This window comes from Silene latifolia, chromosome 2 (genome assembly GCF_048544455.1).
Source record: "Silene latifolia isolate original U9 population chromosome 2, ASM4854445v1, whole genome shotgun sequence".
In the NCBI taxonomy this organism is placed as follows: domain Eukaryota; kingdom Viridiplantae; phylum Streptophyta; class Magnoliopsida; order Caryophyllales; family Caryophyllaceae; genus Silene; species Silene latifolia.
Window position 1 is genome coordinate 159,448,210 of NC_133527.1, and position 22,752 is coordinate 159,470,961.

The 22,752-nt window shown below is 36.6% G+C and overlaps 1 protein-coding gene across 1 annotated transcript; it reads left to right on the plus strand.

Moving 5' to 3' along the window:
- Positions 1-301: 301 nt before the first annotated feature.
- LOC141641519 (protein FAR-RED IMPAIRED RESPONSE 1-like) lies at positions 302-15,138 on the plus strand. Its single transcript, XM_074450178.1, has 4 exons — positions 302-1,505; positions 14,383-14,488; positions 14,636-14,714; positions 15,034-15,138. The coding sequence occupies exons 1-4, from the start codon at positions 302-304 to the stop codon at positions 15,136-15,138; spliced, it is 1,494 nt and encodes a 497-aa protein (XP_074306279.1).
- Positions 15,139-22,752: the final 7,614 nt, after the last annotated feature.

Below are 22,752 nucleotides of genomic sequence, written 5' to 3' on the forward strand. Positions count from 1 at the left end.
AGAATTACAGTCTCTTTGGTGATATGACGTCTTTTGACACGACGTTTAATATGAACACATATAAAATGATATTTGCACCTTTCACGGGGGTTGACCATCACAAAAAATGTGTGACATTTGGAGCAGGACTAATAAGGAAAGAGACTGATGAGGATTTCGTATGGTTGTTTCGGAATTTTCTGAGAGCAATGAGCAATAAGTATCCTGTGTGCATAATTACTGATCAAGATAGAGGCATAAAAGCAGGGGTTAAAACCGTGTTCGGGACAAAACTCAGCACAGATATTGCATGTGGCATATCATGAAAAAGCTGCCAGACAAGATCAGAACTACGCTATATAGAGAAACTAACTTCATGAAAGAGTTGTGCTCCTGTGTTTGGGCAGAAGATATCGAACCGTCTGAGTTTGAGGAACGGTGGTGCTCACTTATATCCTCGTATGGGCTGACCGACAATGAATGGTTAGATACGATGTTTGACAAAAGGGCTTCTTGGATCCCAGCATCTTTCAGGGATTTATTTATGGGTGAACTAATGAGAACCACGTCCAGGTCTGAGTCCGAGAATAACTTTTTCGGAAATTTCATGAACCCAAACTTAACTTTGGTTGAGTTTCTTATGAGGTTTGAAAGTGCTATGGACGCTCAACGATGGAAACAGTCCAAATTAATAGCCGAGTCAAAAAACTCCTTCCCTGATCTAGAAACGCCTCACCCTTTGGAAAAACACGCTTCGAGTTCTACACCCCGTGATGTTTTCGAATTTAAAAACGAGTGGGTGGCTGATTGTTTCACCTGTGGTGTTAAAATTTTAGGGGTTACTACCAGTGACAGCATCCCCATTATTGATCGTGAAAAAGACAAGGTTTACTTTGTTAACTTTATGTCTGACGAAATGAAATTGAACTGCTCCTGTAAAAATTTTGAGAGACATGGAATTTTGTGCCGTCATGCGCTCTATGTGTTGAAAGAACAAGGCCTTGACAATGTTCCAGATCAGTATTTGTTAAGTAGGTGGAGCAAATTGGCAACATGTCAGCCGATTTGTAATAATGTGCCACATACTTTAATTGAAGATTGTAACTCATTAGATGTTAGACGGCACAAAATTGGTACCCTATGGTCCGAGGTGTTCTCGTGTGTGACGCTCGCTGAACAAAAACATGAGTATGTTGATGAATTGCTGGGCATTTTGAAAGGTTTTAAAGACAAGATAAGCGCACAAACCAGTACGTCAGAATGTAGTAGTAGTATTAACACGGGTGATAGGCTGAGAAACAAGAATAGGGAACTTGAGATGCTCTTAGGAACAAAAATACCAAAGGAAGTGGTTGTCTTACCTCCTATTCAGTCAAAAACAAAAGGGTCTGGAAAAAAAATGATGTCCCAAAAGGAAAAAGCTACAAAAGAACAGAAGAAAACGGCCAGGAAATGCAATGCTTGCGGAGAATTAGGATTCCATGATAGTCGGAATTGTCCTGGGAGAGTATGCTTCCATGATACAGGTACGCTATTAATTTTGGTGCATTCATTATTAGAGAATACTGATAGCAGATTGAATTTATTTAGTTGGTACTTAATTAAGGAATAGTATTATTGTATCTAATCAAATTTGTAACCTTTAATGTTTTATAGCCTTTTTTCGTTTCAGGAATGAACAACGAAAAGAGTTGCGGATCACATAAACAAATATAATGAATAATGGCCGGAGGATTTGAGACTTCATTTTTGAGCTGTTATATGGGATTATTGAACATTTTTTATTTTGATTTTTGTTATGATTTACGAGCGTATCTTCAAGTATTATATGTGCATCTGTCAAGGCTGAAAGTGTATCTATCGGAGCAACATAATGCCTTTTCACGCGTCGTACCTGGGTGATATGCCTTCCCACACTTGTAGCAAGACCAGTCCTTCTTCGCTTGACCTTGATCACGCGTAGCATACGAACGAGCCTCATACTTCTGTTTCTTCTGGGAAGAACTGGGAGCAACATAAGGCCTTTTCACGAACTTATTCTTCACGCTCTCCTCAGCCTCGGTAGCAAGAACTGAATCATAGATGCTAAGAGCACGATCATAAGCCTGTTGGAAAGAAGTTGAAGGAATTCCAGACATAGCAGTCCGGACCTTAGGAGTTATATTCTTCTCATATCGACGAGTCCTCGAAACCTCGTCCATAGCTACAGAAGTAACGAAACGTGTCAGCTTCACGAACTTGTTGGTATATTCCTCAACGGTCATGGAACCTTGTTGTAGACGAAGGAACTCCTGCTCCTTCTACCAGCGCATCTCCTCGGGATAAAACCTCTTCTTTAGCGCTTCAGAGAAAACAGCCCAACCATATCCTGGTTGAACTTCCAGACCAGCTCTAGCAAGAGCCCACCGGTAGTCGGCCTCGTCCTTCAGATAATAGGTGGCAATATCCACCATCTGATCCTCAGGACATCCCGTACCGAGGAATAACTTCTCGATCTCCCGAATCCATGCCTCCAAAGCAGTAGGATCATTCGCACCATCATAAGTCGAGGGACGATGACGAGCAAAACGATCAAAGACGGTCGGTTGTGGATGGTTGTTGTTGTTGTTGTTGTTGTTGTTGTTGTTGTTGAGGTGATTGGTGAAACCTTCGGCTATAGATGCCAAAGCGGCCTCAAGTCTCCTGATGCGATCTGCATCAGACTCACCATTTCCGTTGCGCACCATCAGCAAGAACAAAATCTCGTTATAAGTGGTAGAACCTAAGTACCACTCCAAACAACTACTCATACACTTTACAAACATAAGAAAACCAACCAATTCTATTGGTTTCTACCCCATTTAATCTCACTCATTAACTAGGTCATTTATTTTAGTCATGAACTAAGCGAGAGTTGGGAGCGTGTTCGCTCTAATACCAACTGTAACAACCCGGATCATAAAACAAAGGAAAAACTTATATAAAGTAAATATCAGAGTACGATACTGATAAAAGGGTCAAGGTGGCGGAAACACCTGACCAATCCGGTTCGCTACTAAATCCAAAACCAAACTAATACATTATTCAAAGGTTCTCATAACATGAAAACAAACTCCTAATTTATTATTATTCTCGCTTCGCACATTCCCCAAGCAAGCATCATCCAAATAGAAAACATCGGAACAACCTGAGAAGGGGGTCGACAATTCAGTCGGGAGTAACTAGATGCTCTCCCAGTCATGTTTACAACAATTGAATATAACTAACAATCAATAACAATTGTAATGCAAAACTAGTAAATATGTGAGACCATCTATACTCACAAAGACTCAACATCAAGTTACCATGAAACAAGAACATATTAGGATAACCACCTAATTAATAACTCCAAAATTAAACCACATGAGATGACACATGACAACAACCCATGTTATTACACCATGTAGAAACTTAAGACAATCAAACTCAATGTAACCACAACCAAACCAAACAACCCTCAGAGCGTATAACGAACTGCCTCTGACTAATGGATCGTATAACGAACTGCCTCCAACCACTAGAGCGTATAACGAACTGCCCCTAGCAACAAACACAGTGTATAGAATGAACGCCGTTAGAGCATATAACGAACTGCCTCTAACCACTAGAGCGTATAACGAACTGCCTCTAGATATGAAGCGTATAACGAACTGCCTCCATAATCGGTATGGACCGTATAACGAACTGCATCCACTGTGAACCGTATAATGAACTGCATCCACACTATGTGTAGCGTATAACCACTGCCTACATGCCTAAGACCTGGCCAGACCTCTCGGTGAAACACAGAGCATATAAACGAACTGCCTCTGCTACACCAAATGGCACTCGGGGAATAGAGCGTATAACGAACTGCCTCTACTACCCCCCGACCATAGACTATAAGAATCCCCGAAGGGTAGCGTTTGTTCATTCCGATAGTATATAACTGATACTATCGTCATCTATACAACCAACCAAATAACAAGTACACAGTATAACCGACAGCACCAACAATGCATGAACAAACATCATGACTCGACTCTTAGAATAGTGTAACTGACTATACCACTTATCATATGAGTAGAGTAACCAAAGACATAAGCTAGTATAATGTTATACTATAACTGGATATAACTCCACATATAAAGCAATTACTAATGATCAATGTTATAGTAACCTTAACTATAACATGAACTTTAGATGTGAGGCTATACTAACCTCAACTATAACTTCAACATATAAAACTTGAAGTTATACTTACCTCAACTATAACCTTGACACGAAACTCAAAGTTATACTAGTTCCAACCATAACCTTGAGCCATAAATCTCAGGGTACGTTAGTTCCAGCTATAACCCTAACTCGTACTTCAATGTTATAGTAGCTTCAACCATAACTAGAGTAACTGCCTAAAGTTGTATTAACTTTAGCTATAACACTTGAATCATCATCAAGGTTATACTAGCTTTAGCTATAACTTTGGAGAGCACCATTGGCCGCTTATCATGCCGCCATTAGGGTTCACTCGTAAACCCTAATTACGCTCATGACACCCATAATAAATACATAAACAACATATGACATGTAATTAATGCATAAAAACGTATACAACCATGCGAAACATAATTAATCATGATAAAAAATAATCAAACGTGTACCAATCATGTAAAACAATCCTTAAATCATATTAACTACATCAATTGGCATAAACACAATTAAAATAAAACACCTAGTTACCTTATTAAGCAAATAATCTTAAAGATCGTCTTCAACGATATAAACGTCCTCTCCAGGAGCAACTTCCACGCCTTCATTGAATCATCCACGTGCCAAAGATAACGAATCTAATAAATATACTAACTATATATATATATATATATATATATATATATATATATATATATATATATATATATATATATATATATATATATATATATATATGGTCGGGATCCGGTGAGAACCACTAGTATAATGAGAACCATGAGAACCACTATTGTATCTAATTGAAGGAAATGTAGAATCATATACATTATAACATACTCTTATATGTCTAATAATTTGTCATAAAATTAATAACGGAACTTATGCATGCAAACAATAAAATGAATAGAGGAGAAATTATGTCCTTACATATTTAATTTCGGATATTTGGGCACAAAAGAGATCACCTTTCTCTTTTGTTCTTGAGCTTATTCCAATGGAAGAATGAAGATCTAAGTGTAAGATCTCTCCCTATGCTTTATACCCAAGGCTCCTCTTAATTAAAATTAATATTACAAGTACTAGTTATAATATTAAATTTAGAAGAAAATTGAACCAAAACTTTATAAAACCCTTATGTGTTTTCGGTTTTAGAGAGAAGAAGAGAGGATTTTATTTCTCTAGAAAATCTCTATTTTGATGATGGAATTAGAATGAATACACTACTAAACATTTTTAGTGTTATTAGGTGGAAAAATAGGAAAAACAATGATGGCATTTTTCTTCCCAAAACCGTGTAAGAGGAGAAGGAAAAAGAAGCCAATGCATAGAGAAATTGTTCTTCACAAGGAACAATAGGTTTGCATGGCTAGGGATGCCTTTAATCATTGTGTTTTCCACTAATTATAAACAACATATAATTAGCTAAACACCTTCTAATTTTTCGGCTCTTTGCATAATATGGTGTCCATATTATTTTTGTCAATTGTCTATATGTTACATGTCACATGTCACATATATTTGTTTATGTATTTTTATCATATTAAAAATCAACGTATTAATAAAAATACGTCACATACAAAAATTGACTTAGTAATTTCATAATTACTTGTGCCAAAAATTTTACCAATTTATAAATCACAACATATTGTATTTATATCAATTCATTCAATTTAATTGTTACATTAAACAATTTATTTCATCCGAGTAATTATACAATTTAATTACTCAGACCGTATCTTATTTAATCACATTTCAATATGATACGTAAATTTTACTTCCAAAATCGTCCGTCAATTTTCAAGTAATTTAATTAACTCGTAACATTATACGATTAATTAAATAATCAATTAAGAGTATTGCCCTTTAGGTATGACCTAGGGGTCAATCGATCACCACCGTCACACGACAGTAATGTCAAACTCTAGTCACCTAATCATTACCGATATATGTTGACCAGTTGTGAATAACAATATTACTTCCCAATTGTATTCATTTTAATGAGACTTAAACATGTGATCATCATGATCAACAGTCGTGATCGCATTATTGTCGGAGGACACATATTCCAACAATCTCCCACTTGTCCTCGACAAGTGTGCGTCACCAATTCTCTTGTCCTATTACTATCTCCCACTCAATGCAAGGTGTCTTTCAGGTCGTACTTGCAAGTGATCATATCGAGAGTGGTTTCCTCGATCGGAGAATAAGCGATTGACCGGATTTATCCACTCGGATGCCATCCGAGCGTGGCCACGCATTTCCGATTCATTACTCCTCGAGTGGCCCTGAGATATTGTTATAACCCTGACTAGGGGTGGACAATTCCTATCGCACTCATTCCCTTCGACTAGCCACAGCCATCATAACCCAAAATATGCCCATTTGACCCCATTTACGAAGGTCGTAGTAACACAAATCAAAGTTAATCTGAAACTGTGCCATCTTAGGCGAATAGTCTTTAGTCAAAAGAATCGACTCATTTGAATACTATAGTAGCTCTCGCCACGACCAGGCTATATAAATTTGCCAGAACTCTATAAGCGGTCATAAGGCCCGACAAAATGTTCCTAACAATCCGCCTATGTGATCGACTAGTCATCACACATGACTCTATGGCACTTGAACTTGCCATCAATCGCATCACACTCTAGTTACTTCGAGACGTCACCTCATATAAGTAACTATGGGCATAAACAATGTTAATCCATGTTCACTTTAACGGGGTTCAATTGTCTCCACAACCCGTTTGGATATAACAATGTACCAAGTGAGTTAATAATAACTCAAACGACAAATGTCGACATCACACTCGGGTAGTCAATATCATATTACAACCTTGTGATGTTTATCATAAGTGTAAACACTTATCGATCGCAATAGAAGTTTAACATCCCATGTGTCCACGTGTTCAAACTTCTTACACTTGCAATTTCCTTCACATTCATGTTCTCATACCATGAATTTTACCAAGCATACATCAAGGTTCTCGACCTTGGTTTTGGTTCTTTAACTTGAAAGAACTTTCTTATCGATCATCTCATAATGAACAAATTTGTGATGAATAATACAACTTGTACCGATCAAGTATTCCATCCACACACAATGCACTAGGTATATGTTTTGTAGAATCTTGTAACAATTGACAAGATTATTAGCTTAGTACTTCTCACAAGTCCTAGCTTTATTAGGAAAGATTGTTTTGAATAACCTCTTATTTAACCAAGTATCTTTCCAAAACTCCTCATTTCTCTTTCTGGGCTTGAAAGATTTGGGATTCTCATAAATCCTCATATGTGCTCGGATTTTCTACAATATGTGCAAACTCTTGACACACAATAGAACATCCGTCAATCCTCGAAATCGCTCATCGGATTCTACTCGAGAATTCATGACGCTTCTATTATGGCTCACCAAGTCAATCATCATGCTCTTATGCATATGATTCATAATTGGACATGTACATGATTATTCTAATGGCGGAAACATTAGTTACTAATAATCATGAGATCAACCGTTCATAGGTTCAATGAACTACCATGACTGCTAATGGTAATCCCATTTTCATTCATACGAATAACCTACGCGTATGTTGATGTGATGTGTATCTCTTAATACTAATCCAACATCCCATGATGTAATTGGATTCATCATTGTCCATTTTCATCCAGAATTGAAAACTCAAAAGCTTCTTTATGAAAGAAGATATTAGCTCGTCATTCTTTAATGAGTAATGAGTTTTATACATTCAAGGATGATAGCTCCCACTAAATTCTATGTCTTCACATGAGAATTTCCTAACTCCCACTCAATTCTACATATTTCGAGATGACTTCTTAATCGAAATTTGTCAAGAATATAAATATAAATTGCTTTGCCAAGTTACTAGGATAAAACCATATATGTTCCCATCATATCCTTTCAAAAATGCCTATTTTGAAGTGGTCTCATCTCAACCTTACGGAAAGAGATTTTAAATCTCTAACACACTCATGTCATGATGTGTAGCAATGTCATTATTCAAATACAAATAATATTTAGAATAGGTCCTTCGGAATACCCTTTCGGAAGGAGGTTTAACCATTTCATAGGGAGGTTAAACAATGACATTTGCGGTTAAAACGTTGGCTATTGAAGATATCGGAATATCAATCTTTGCAACTTGATCATAACTAGTATGTTACTATGATTCATTTAGGCTCTTAAGTAAAACTCATGATTGAAACTATTGGTCAAATGATTCATAACCTTAGTCAAAAGCTTGTTAAGACTTTACATTAGTCATTATTCTTCCAAAACTTCTTTTGGTCTCCTCGTGTAGTTATCTTGAGAATAAACTCTTGTGATTATTCCACTTGGTCTCTTAAGTCATTTAGAACTAACTTGAGACTATAGATCTCATCTATTTGGTATACTATGTAAATAGATATACCTTCATTCAAATCATTCTTTCTTGCGTAGATCTTCATTTACACAAGTACACAATTATATCTTGCCTTGTGTGTTGTGTCCTCATTTTTCTCCCACTCTATCTTTAGAATGAATACACTAAACATTCAAAGATAGCATATGAGACACAAATTAATGATGTTGAAGTATAAGGAGGACTACCTCATAGGTTGACTATTTGTTATAGATTTCATATGTGTACTTGGTGGTTGACATACCTTTAAGAGAGTTCATAGACTCAAAATCACTTCATTAATGATCATACACAAGCCTTAAGCATGTGGACATATAATGAAACCGGTCATTATATTTGTCTATTAGATCACTTTAAGTGAATAATCTTATGTTTCAAAACGCAAGCAATTTAAAGATGAAATTTTAGAACATAAAGGATAAATGATAAAACGTGTGACTTGGGTTGCAAACCAAGTCACTATTATCCAAAATACAAACCATTATCCAAAATACCTTTCCATGTCGAACACGGAAACTTAAAGTTCTAAAATTCAAAACATAACTTAAAATAAGACAATGAAAAACAAAGCTCCATAAAAGCTATCCTTAGCTTCTTCATGGTTTTTTATGCTTGCTTTTCTTTTCCTTTGTCTTTGCTTGGTGGCGGCCCTATTTACAATAAAAAGGGAGATACATTATCACAACTTTGCATCATAATACCATAGTTGAATTTTGAAACACAAAAGAAGGTTAGTCATTTACCTACTGGAGTGATCTTTCCAGTTTTGATATCACCAAGGTATTTGGAACAATTCCTCTTCCAATGTCCCATGCCATTACAATAATGGCATTTGTCAAGAGGACCCTTCTTGACTTTGGAGGTGCTAGCTTCACAAGACTTAGCTTTGGTGAATGTGGGAGCTTGCTTTTTACCCTTTCTTCCACTCTTCTTGAACTTCCCCTTACTCTTTGCGCTTATATTAAGCACATCCTTGGGAGGGTTCACATTTAACCCCATGTCCCTCTCGGCTTGCACAAGTAACTTGTGCAACTCCTCAAGAGACACATCCTTGTCTTGCATGTTGAAATTCACCCGGAATTGCACATATGCCTTAACTTTAGACAAGGAGTGTAGAATCCTATCTACGATGAGTTCTTTGGGGATTTCAACTTTTTGAATTTTCAAGGTCTCGACAAGCTCCATGAGTTTGAGCACATGAGGGCTAACCTTTTGGCCCTCTTTGAAGTCGAGATCAAAGAATGCCGCGCCGCCTCATATTGGACGATCCGCGGAGTTTGTGAAAACATGGTCACAAGTTTGGAGTAAATCTCATTAGCATTGCCCATTTTGAAGGCTCTCCTTTGGAGTTCCGCCTCCATCGCAAATATTAAGACATTTTTCATTGCGGCGGACTCCTTTTGGTAAGCCTCATAGGCTTCCCTAGTGGCCGCGGTGGACCTAGTGGTGGGCTCGGGTGGAGAGGCCTCGGTAAGGTAACGAAGCTTGTCGTCACCTTCGGCGGCTAATTTGAGTTGGGCATCCCACTCGGAGAAATTTGACCCATTCTTTTCAAGTTTACATCGATCCATGAAGGATCGGAGCCAAGATGAAGTAGCGAGTGGTGTAGCATTAGGAGTTGGTGTTGCCATTTGTTATGAAAAAGAAGTGGTCTACAAAACAAAATATAAGGAGTAAAACAATTGTCGTTTTAATAATACTCGTAAAAATGTATGATTTAAACAAGTTATAAGCATTTTTCTAGTGACCTCTACCCAACTAGAATAAATGATTCCAAGACCCAAATTCATATCGACTTAGGCACGGTAGGGCCGATTCATCCTTTATCAATATAACTCGGTGGATTAACGCTTAATCGATTCTACTTTTAGAACTCTTGGTCGATAATATTACATTAACATTTATCTTTAGCCCAAAACACATTTGACAAGGGCACGGTAGGGCCGATACATCCCTTATCAAAAACTTTTGTTGAGGTCAATCCAAATTTCGAATAAATGTGTCCATGATCCAAATCCATATCAACTTGGGCACGGTAGGGCCGATACATCCCTTATCAACATGAATTCGGTGGATTAACATTCATCACCCACTTCCCCTACGTAACAAGGTTTGTACCCGGTAGGGCCGAGTGCACTCCCTCGCGAAATAGGTTTTCATGGTTTCTACTATTTGGTAAGGCTATGTCTCAATTGTTTGTTTTAGCGAGAGGTCATGTCAATTTATTATCTATCACGTTTTAAGTGAACTAAAGTGGTGAACTACGATAATTCGAATTGACACGGTCGATAAACTCGATAAAATAAGACAATGCATGTTTAGTTATGGCGATTTAGCGATGCATGTGACATAAAATAAAATGCAAGCATAAAGATAAATAAATCCTAGTATGGCCTTTCCTAAAATAGAAAAACTATTAATCTATTACATATTCGGAAACCAACTCCATTGGTCCCTTGAACTTGATTTGTGGCACGCATCTCGAGGTAACACCGTCTTTATGTATCGTCATTCTTGAAGAAATCCGTCTTTTGGAACTCCGGAATGAATAAAATTACATAATAAATTACATAATTTCCTATTATACATTTGTAACTAAAATAAAATAAATCTATTAAATATTACAAAACGGTGATACGAGATCACAATAAAAATTACAACCGAATCGATATTCCCATACATTTCGGGAAATACCAATTAAAATCTAAGGCCATACTAAGTAAAATTACATAATTCAAAATTACATAAATTAAAATTATGACAATCATAAGAAAATGCAGCATTATAATATGTATAAACATGCTCAATTTTTATGCTAAATCGCCTTTTAATTAGCCAATATCGTATATTACTCGGTTTTTACGGATTTGCGTGATTTCAACATTTTATAATCACAAAAATACATAAACTCATATTTATGCATAAGTTAATTACCCTAACCTCTTAGGACTCAAAATATAGTCTTCACTAATAATTTGACCATAATTAACCTTTATTTATAAAATTGTTCATAAATGGACCAAAAATTACAAAAATAAGCCATTAAACTTCAAATAAATCCAAAAATTTCAAATAAATTCAAAATTTGAAATTTAAATTCATGAACATTCTGGAAAAATTCCATGACACTCATAATGTTCAAAATCTTAGGTTAAAAATTTCGAAATTTTTCCGGAAAAACAATGTTGCGGTTTATCGATATTTAATAAAATAATCATAAAAACATGGAAAAAATTATTTTCATTAACTTTTCAATTTTAGATCTGAAAAATATAATAAAATGCAACATTAGACGTTTTTCCTTAGTCATAGGTTATGTTTTATTAATTTTCAACTAATAATGTCACTATCTATGCCATTTTTCTTCAAAAATTCATAAATCATGCTAAAAGACTTCTTTATAGCCAATTATTTTACACACATCTTGTAAAATTGCATGTGACAACATATAAATTTTCTATGACCAGATTCGAAATTTAACTCATATTAACCTATTTTTCTCTTAAATTCATATTTAATAATGAAAAATTCATTTTTCGAGCATAACAAGTGCAAAAATCATGAAAAATTACAGGTTATCTCAAAATAATATATGTGATAACATATCCAAAGATCAACTTAAAATTCAAAGTATAGCTAATTTTCGACCAAAAATGACATTTTTACTCATAAAATCACATTTAAATGTCATTATTATTATATATGAACAATAAAAATCCGAAAAATTAACCCAAAAATCCTAAAACACTTTAGGACCAGAAATATTAACATGCATGTAATTATTTCGTGATATATCATAATAACACAAATTTTACAAGTTTTATTTTGTTATTCATATAACTCGGAAAAACTTTTAACCAATTTGCATGCAAACAACCGTGGCTCATGATACCGATTGAAGGAAATGTAGAATCATATACATTATAACATACTCTTATATGTCTAATAATTTGTCATAAAATTAATAACGGAACTTATGCATGCAAACAATAAAATGAATAGAGGAGAAATTATGTCCTTACATATTTAATTTCGGATATTTGGGCACAAAAGAGATCACCTTTCTCTTTTGTTCTTGAGCTTATTCCAATGGAAGAATGAAGATCTAAGTGTAAGATCTCTCCCTATGCTTTATACCCAAGGCTCCTCTTAATTAAAATTAATATTACAAGTACTAGTTATAATATTAAATTTAGAAGAAAATTGAACCAAAAACTTTATAAAACCCTTATGTGTTTTCGGTTTTAGAGAGAAGAAGAGAGGATTTTATTTCTCTAGAAAATCTCTATTTTGATGATGGAATTAGAATGAATACACTACTAAACATTTTTAGTGTTATTAGGTGGAAAAATAGGAAAAACAATGATGGCATTTTTCTTCCCAAAACCGTGTAAGAGGAGAAGGAAAAAGAAGCCAATGCATAGAGAAATTGTTCTTCACAAGGAACAATAGGTTTGCATGGCTAGGGATGCCTTTAATCATTGTGTTTTCCACTAATTATAAACAACATATAATTAGCTAAACACCTTCTAATTTTTCGGCTCTTTGCATAATATGGTGTCCATATTATTTTTGTCAATTGTCTATATGTTACATGTCACATGTCACATATATTTGTTTATGTATTTTTATCATATTAAAAATCAACGTATTAATAAAAATACGTCACATACAAAAATTGACTTAGTAATTTCATAATTACTTGTGCCAAAAATTTTACCAATTTATAAATCACAACATATTGTATTTATATCAATTCATTCAATTTAATTGTTACATTAAACAATTTATTTCATCCGAGTAATTATACAATTTAATTACTCGGATCAGTATCTTATTTAATCACATTTCAATATGATACGTAAATTTTACTTCCAAAATCGTCCGTCAATTTTCAAGTAATTTAATTAACTCGTAACATTATACGATTAATTAAATAATCAATTAAGAGTATTGCCCTTTAGGTATGACCTGGGGGTCAATCTGATCACCACCGTCACACGACGGTAATGTCAAACTCTAGTCGACCCAATCATTACCGATATATATGTTGACCGGTTGTGATAACAATATTACTTCCCAATTGTATTCATTTTAATGAGACTTAAACATGTGATCATCATGATCAACAGTCGTGATCGCATTATTGTCGGAGGACACATATTCCAACACTAATAATATACGGAGGACTGTGTACAGCGATAAAAATAGAATTTGAGAAAATCAAACGTCCTTCCCCCAAAAGCTTCCAATCTCTGTCATTTTCATATTTTTCGTTCTCTCTCATTTTTCTTTCTCTCTCTCTCTTCGACTGTCAACATCTTCGACGATGCTAGATGTTTCTTTCTCTACGATCGATCGTCACATACTGATCCATCAATCTCTGCAACCATCTACCTATTCGACGCTACTTTAATCAATGGAACCTGTTTATTCGAGGTAAAATTCCGAAATTGCTGATTATTTTTTGTTAAATTAGGGTTTATATTTTGATCTTTATGTAATTTTTTAATTCGTCGATTAAATTAGTTAAATTTAGGGTTTGATTATCGTGTTAGATTGTTCGTGAAATTAGGTTTTGATTAATTTTTTGATTCGTCGATTACCTTTAGAAATTGATGAATTATGCTTGTGAAGTTATATTAATTTCCAACGCAGACTGTTGAGGTTGATATGTTTTTGTCGTGCCATTCGCTGCATTGCTTAATGGAGAAACTGGACAGCCTACCGTGGACTTGAATACTGGAGTAGCTGATCTGCTTGTATGTGACTTGAAGATAACCGCACCGTTACGAGATCATTTGCTAAAATGTTATGCTATGGGCTAACCGAGTTATTTATAGAACAAGGTGCTGATCCTTATTTTAATGATATTGAGTCCAGGTGCTTTATTTCAGACCTTCCACTTAACTTAGCACTAGATGCTTTATGGTACGACTACTTGATTAACTATTAACTACTCTTTCCTTGGTTTTATGGTTAAATTTCGGATCATGACCTGCCCCTCTGGTTTTGCTCTCTGATTTGTAGCGATCATAAAATTGTGAAAGTCTTTCCTGCTGGAGAATCTGTATACAAGCTGTTTTCCTTATTCCGTCTTCAAGAGTTGGTATAAATCTCATTTGATGGATGTTCGATTGATTTCAGTTCCAATTATTTGTTTATTTTAATGAGAGGTAAACAAATGATTGAGAAAGTGCTTTACATCATTTCGGACATTTCATTATTGATCTCCTAATCTTTTATTATGTTATTGTAAAGTTATTATAAAGTTTATAATCATGATTTAATGAAGTAAAACATGTTATTCTTTATATTTTACTGCCTGATTACTTATGCAGTAATGATTGGGTTTCCTGCTTTAATGGTGTGATTGGCTAAATGATGTAGTTCCCTTTATGTCAGTTGGTTTATACTTATTAAATCAGTTGATGAAGCTCATAGTATTAATGGGTTCTAGTTCTAGGCATACTGAGTACGATGGATTGAATCGGATTCAGATAGTCAGATATTTTGTTCAGCCTTATTACTGAGTACTTAGGGAGCTACCGGTCAAGCCTAAAAGATGTCTAGCTTTCTTAGAGCTTGTTCTTTAAAAACTGCTAATTACCTGTCATAAATGTAGAATGATAGTTGAGCTCTCAAGTGGAGTATAATACAATAATGTTAACTCGAAAAAACTGTAGTGACTAGTGAAAAAAATAAAGGAGCAATTGCAGCATTTCATTTTCATTTCTCTATTAAAGCATTTCATTTTCATTTCTCTATTAAAGCATTTCATTTTCATTTCTCTATTAAAGTACTCTTGATAATGTGTTTCTAAATTAGTCAGTAGTCACTTTTATTTCTTTTGTTTGGTGTCGAGGGGAGTTATAGAGGATCAAACATCCAAACCATGAAGCCATGTGGTTATGGGGAATGTCTGTAACCTGTGAGATATGGTTTGCCTTCTCTTGGCTTCTAGACCAGCTCCCTAAACTCTGTCCTGTCAACCGAATAACAAACCTTTCTGTCTTAAAAGACCGGTATGAATCTCTCAATCTTCGCAACCCCAAGGGCAGGTCTGACCTTCCTGGCATCGACGTCTTTGTTTCCACAGCTGACCCCGAAAAAGAACCTCCCATAGTCACATCCAAGATTTGGCGTTTCTGATGAAATAGTCCTCTGACTCAAGCTTAAGCTCTTCTTTTTTTGACGTTTTACTTATTTTGAAAGCCAATTAGCTCAAATGGGAGAGCATTGTGCAATGCACAAGATGTGGGTTCGACTCCCATATTGGCCATGAAATACCAGATCTTTCTTTTACTCTTAAGAATGAAAAATAGTGTAACTGGTAATCCCATTTAATTCAAGTATGCCATGTATGGTAATAGTTTTGGTATATATGTTAGTCTTTGAAATGCTTGTATTGAACTCCTGATAATTGCAAAGCTATTTCACGAGCTCGATCATTGCCATTGTTGCTGCTCGCTTGAGTCCAGTCAAGGTCTGCGCGCCATTCTCCAAATATGATTATAGCCTCCTAAATAATTGTACTGTATTGCTTGCATCATGACACATTTCTCTCATTAAATTTGCAATTTAATAGGCTATATGGGACTCGAACCCATACTTTTGTGCAAAATTTGCACATTGCTCTACCATTGAGGTAATAGCCTTTAAAATACGCTAAACAAATACGAATACGAAATAACTGACATAAGTACCCGAAATGTTTCTCACATATTAGTAAGATATGTAATAGATACACTAAAATGCCTTGTAATTACAAAAAAAGGCCGGTAAACACATTAAATATCCTCCATGGTCATTTCCCTTATTTCATGTACATAGAACCTTATTCCATGCACATAGAACCTTATTTCATGCACATAGAACCTTTTCATGCCATAGAAAATTAACGTCCTTAACCAACGGTAATTAGTAACATATTATAACCAACTGATGCAGCTGAAGAACTTTTTATTGCACATAGAACCTTTTTTTCATGCACATATAATCTTATTTCATGCCCATATAAAATTATTGTCTTTAACCAACACTAATTAGTATCATAATATAACCAACTAATGCAACTGAAGAAGTTCTTAATGCACATAGAACCTTATTTCATGCACATAGAACCTTATTTCATGCACATATAAAATTAACGTCCTTTACCAACAGTGTATCACAATATAAACAACTGACGCTACTGAAAAACTTTTTAATGCACATAGAACCTTATTTCATGCACATAGTACCTTATTTCATGCACATATAAAATTAACGTCCTTTACCAACAGTAATTAGTATCACAATATAAACAACTGACGCTACTGGAAAACTTTTTAATGCACATAGAACCTTATTTCATGCACATAGTACCTTATTTCATGCACATATAACTTAGTTTTCTTGGCTCAACTAAGCACATATGTCATTATTCCTCTGGTCGACCCGGGAAAGCTTCCCCTGAAGGATCACCAGAAGACTCTCTTAATTCCTCTTTGTACATTTCCTCAATCATAGGCTTCCACAATCTTACTCTTGCATTTATGAACCAGTTTGAGACCTGCTTAAGCATTATGCCAAAATCATCAGCTAAGGAAGTTAAGAACTTATAGGAGCATTTATGTCTTATTAAAGCAGCATTTTCCGGCTACTTGACAATTAAATCTTTAAGTTCCATAGAAAAAAATAAAAGAGAGGATCCAAGGCTTGTTTACTTGATTCTTTGAAAGGCCAGTTTGTGATGCCAAAGTAAGCTTCTCAGAGTCATTTGGGTACCTGCAAAATTTCATAGCACGACGTCACATATTTAAGGTTAAACAGATATAAAATTAGTGATTCACCTGTATCGTCGTACCGAAATAATCCTGCTTTATAATGTTCCTAATGAACTCCGAGTGGCAAGTGGGGATTTTCATAATGCTCCACTTTTGCCGCAGTTATAATCGCTTATAGAACCAAGCGGAAGTCAAACTCACTTAGACATCTGAATCACAACAGGGAAGTTGTGAAAATCGTGGCAATACTGTTATTATAGCCTCTATGTCATGAACAAATGATACAGAGTACTTAATACCACACATCAGAAGTATATGGCAAAAACTGAAACAGCCGAAAGGCTACAAAGGTAGCAGACTAGCAAAGGATGGCCATGTAACAGTTTTTAAGATGTCGCCTTTACAGTCAAGGGTGCAAAATATGAAAACAGCAATATGCTAAAGAATTGAAGAAGGTACCTTTCGGAGACGCTCGTCATTCCATGCCTTCCATCCATTCCTTACTTGACTAATCGAGAATCGGTATGCTTACATTGGCATCTAGAGTCTCAAGCCATTTCTTCCAGGGAGACTCGAAGGGTCCGGGAACACCGAAATACGAGCGCAGTAGTATCGTTCGTAGAACTTATCTCTTGCTTTGTTAATGTCCTCGGAATCAACTAAAATTTGCATCTCGGGTCTTTTCTTATTGCCAGGTTGCTTTCTTAATTTGAAGTCGTTCCTCGTAATAAAGACAAAACTTCGATGGAAACCTATCCGCTTTAGCCAACTATTATTTTTCATCGACTCAAATTACGGTTTGCCTAATCTAAAGCAGGAATATTTAGTCGATAATTGAAGGGGAAATCACAAGCAAATCATATTTTGGAAAACCACAACAAAAAAGCATTATTTTGGGAAATGGAATGCATCTAAACTTATAAGCAGGTCACAGAACTCAATCAATCAGCTAAAAAAATTAAACATCGCATTGCAACATTTATCGAAGAAACTATCAAATCAACTGCAAGGAACTAGTCATACCGTTGTCTCTGGTCATTAGTAAACTCTCGAAATTCAATATCTCGTTGCCTCTGCTATACCGATGATACGCAATTACAGGTACGATCAACTGAAACCTAGAATTCAAATCAAATTCAGTTATTAACTCGCATCAAGCTTATTCAATTAACTCGCATATAGCATGAACAAATTAGCGTAGAATCGCCATGAATTTGAGCAGCGGATTACCTTAATTTGTAGGAATTAAACTCAGTAATGGCGATTGAATCGGATTAGAGGAACAAAAATCCTATGATGAATGTGTTGAGATTTGAGAAGTGATGGAAATATGATTTGGTTAACGATGATCGGAGAGGACGATCGGAAAGGATGACGGAGAGGGTGATGGTCGAAGAGAGAGAAGGAGAGATGAGTGAGGAAGTGAAAATGGGAAAATGAATGAGATTGAAGGGTTTGGGGGTGCGCGTAGGTTTCAAACAAAATAAAGTGTAATGTCGTCCGTATTATTATTATTATTAGTAGTGGTTCTCATGGTTCTCATTATACTAGTGGTTCTCATAGGATCCCAAATCTATATATATATATATATATATATATATATATATATATATAAACTATAAAAACCATAAAACTATGCGAAAACATACAACTTACGAAGAACATAGATAAATCTAAGAAGTAGGATCGATCTAAGCACGAAAGATGATTAAAGGAGGAGGAAGAGGCGCGGAACGAAACCCTAGGAAGGGTGGAGGCACACGGCACAAGGGAGGAAGGAGGAGGAGAGAATTAGGTTTAGGGTTTTTGAGAAAAGAGAAGCAAGGGTTTGGTTTCCCCTCATATTTATAGAGAAGCTCATGGGTTTATTCTAGGTTTAGGCCCAAACAAGCCCCAAAAGATACGAGACCCAAGGAAGGAGCGGGTCTTCATCGTTTTTCGAGCCCAACGAGCCCAAAAGATACGAGACGGATATTTTCCCGGAAAATAAAATATAAAATTTGGGAAAATAAAATTATAGAATTTTATTAAGGAAATTAGGGGTGTTACAATGGGTTTGGACTTGTTGGTCCTGAACTTGGTGTTTTGGATTCACTGGACCGGGATTTTGTGTGTTGGATGCTTTCTTTGGATTTTGGCCTTTTTTTTAGAAAATGGTCTCAATCTTGTTTTGTTTTGATTTTGGCTCGGGTCTTGGCCTTCGCCTGGGTAGCTTCTGGCTATGGGTTTTGGTTTCTTTTTGCTTTGGCTTTGGTTTTGGTTTTGGTTTTGGTTTTGCTTTCGCTTTGGGTGAATGAATTTTGGTTTGGGCCTTTTGTTTTGGCCTTTTGCTTTGGTTCTGGATGAATGACTTTTGGTTTGGGCCTTTTGTTTTGGCCTTTTTCTTTGGCTCTGGGTGAATGGCTTTTGGCCTTGGCTTTGGTTTTGGCCTTTAGGTGAATGACTTTTGGCTTGGGCCTTTTGTTCCGGCCTTGGATGAATGACTTTTGGCTTAGGCCTTTGATTTTGGCCTTTGCTTTGGCTTTGGATGAATGGCTATTGGCTTGGGCCTTTGATTTGGCTCTGGTTTTGGCTTTGTGTTTGGAGATTGGCCGAATGACTTTTGGCCTTTTAGTTTTGATTTTGATCTATTGGTTCTTTGCCGTCCTTCGTTCGAGGAAGGTAAAGGTGCAGACGGGGATGTACCTGTTGGTGAGAGGTTGATACTTGGCGATGAGATGTTTTTGTGGGGAATGGGCTTGCCTTCCGTTATTGATCATGGACAAGGAGATGTTCTGGTTTGTTATCTAGGTTCGTCGTAGAATCCCTTTGATAAGTGCTCGTTATAAATTGGGTGCTATTGAAAGGTTTCTATTACCAGACATGGAATAGGTAAAGAAAATAGACACGGAGTTTCGGGTCCTTTGCTTGCTCAGTACGGAACGTCACTTTAGCGTACTCACATTGAATTGGAACATGTTGTTTGTTTTAAATCAATTCTCAAATCAATTCTCGTTGTCGACGGGAAATGGTAAAGGGGAGAATATAAGATGTTAGCACAGACTCGATGAATACGTGTGATTCATGGGGGCAGCCCCCAGTTTGTCACTTAGGAATAAAAGGGAAAATACTAGGATAGATATGAGAAAGCCTAAGACTCAGACTCGGACTCAGACTTAATCTTAGATACGGACTCCTAATCATCACTTTCCTCCTCGAAGGTCTCCTTCGCAGCATCCAGCGGCTTGAATGTTTGATGTTGAGCATTGACCCACTTGAGCACTTCACCCTCGTTGTTTGGGACCATATGAGGCCAATAGTCCATGAGGCTTTCATCTTTCCTTGCAGAAAGAGGTGTTCATTAGGGTTGTTTTCATCACTTGGTTGGCCTAGGGATAAAGCAATCAGTTCATGGTTGTCGATCATGTTTTGAATAGCATGTTTCTGTTTGAAGCATGTTTAAGTATCATGACCTTTTCCTTGATGATATTGGCAATAGGCACTGCCATCCCAGAAACGGGTTTTCCTGCATTCAAGCGGGTCCGGAGTGGGCCCGTTTGGTTGTAGCTTCCCTTCAGTCATAAGCTTTTGAAGAGCTGTGGTATAGGTTGTGTTGAGGTTGGTGAATGTCCTTTGAGAACGTTCAACCTTGATGTTGGACTTAAGACATCCATGAGGATTGTCTTGACTCAGAGGTGTGATTATGATTTTGCCAGCTTCAATCATATCTTGAATGGCATGCTTGAGTTTGAAACAAGTTTCGGTGTCATGGCTCTTACCTTGATGATATTGGCAATAGGCATTTATGTTCCAGAAACGAGTTCTTTTGTGTTCAGGTTTGTCCGGAGTCGGACCAATGAGTTGTAGCATTCCTTTTGAAGCAAGTATCCCCAGAGCGGTGCCATATGTTATTCCCAGATCTGTAAATTTCATTTGATGTTTTCCCATGGTTCTCACATTGGCGTTTTTTGGGATATTTTTGTGATTTTTGTTTTCGTTTTTGTCAATCCTGGGCAGAACCAGGATTTGGTCATTGTCAATGGGAAGTTTTTGGGATGTTGCTTGGCATTTTGAAAGGGTATTTGGCGAGGCTATTTCATGTTCTTTGTTGGTGGGTTCATGGGTGTCTGAACCATTAGATGATTCCTCATTTTCAACGGCTGTTGTTTAGTGAACCAAGGGTTGGTTTCCTTGATGGTCAGGTTCATTTTCGGTACTACCAAACCACTTTTTCAAATTAGCTACTCGAGTGTTTAAGTCATCGATAGCAACTTGCAGCTTTGAGAATATGTTGTTGATAGAGACGGAGAGTATCATTATTGCGCTTTGTATGCCATCTTCGTCAATTGCATGAATTTTCTCATCGTCAGGGGAGATGAGATGAGAGTAGTCTAGGGAAGATTCCTGACTGTGTCCAATAGGGTTTTCCGGAGGGTTGTTCTTGTTGTTTGTTGAGGGAGGTAATGGTAACTTGCCCTTTTCGATCATATCAAGGATGGCGCCTTTTAGAGGGAGACACATTTCAGTGTCATGTCCGCGACCTTGGTGGTATTGACAAAACAGTTTTCCATTCAATCTACGTCCTCGCTTGTTTGGTAGAGGGTCCGAAGTTGGACCAATTTGTTTAAGCTTTCCTTTGGAGATTGTCCTTTCCAAGGCTATGACATAAGGCATACCCAAATCAGGGAAGGGCCTATGAAGTCGGTTGGTTTTGGTTGGTGGAGCTCCCAGGGGATTTGCTTAAGTGGTTTTGGTAGCCCTCCAACTAAGATTGGTTTTGTCGTTGGCAAGTAGCCGGCTTTCAAGGAGCTTAACCCTTTGCTCAATATCAGAAGAGGGAAAATTTTCGGTTATCATTTTGTCCTCAACTTGGGAGAGACGAGTGCTCAAGTTTTCCATGGTAGCTAGGAGTCGCAGGACCTTGTTGTTGGTTTCAGCAGAAGTCATGGCGGATGAAGGTTGATCAACTTCTTGAGTTTCTTCTTGACGATCGACGACACCCAAGGGATTCCTATTTGACATAACGATGGGCGTTATAACTTGTCTTGGCAGGGGATTGCACAAACAAAGGCAAGTACGACACATATGTACAAAAGGCAGTTTTGTTGTGGAGACGCGACAATGCGACTAGATTTTGAGTTCATTAAAGATCGTGGATGACCTCTTGTGTTTGAACTGTTGGTGCATGACTTTGAATTTAGACTCGAGTGTCGACTTTGACATAGTGATGCCTAGACAGACGACTTCTTACGGGATTTGGATGTGCGTTGCTGGCGTGACGCCGTAGGACAAGACAGGTACACACACTTGACCTTTGACCCGTAATGTAGGGGCCGGAAAGACGGGATTAATACCCGAGAGATTTTGACTTTGCTAACGCCATTGAAGATGTCTCAACAA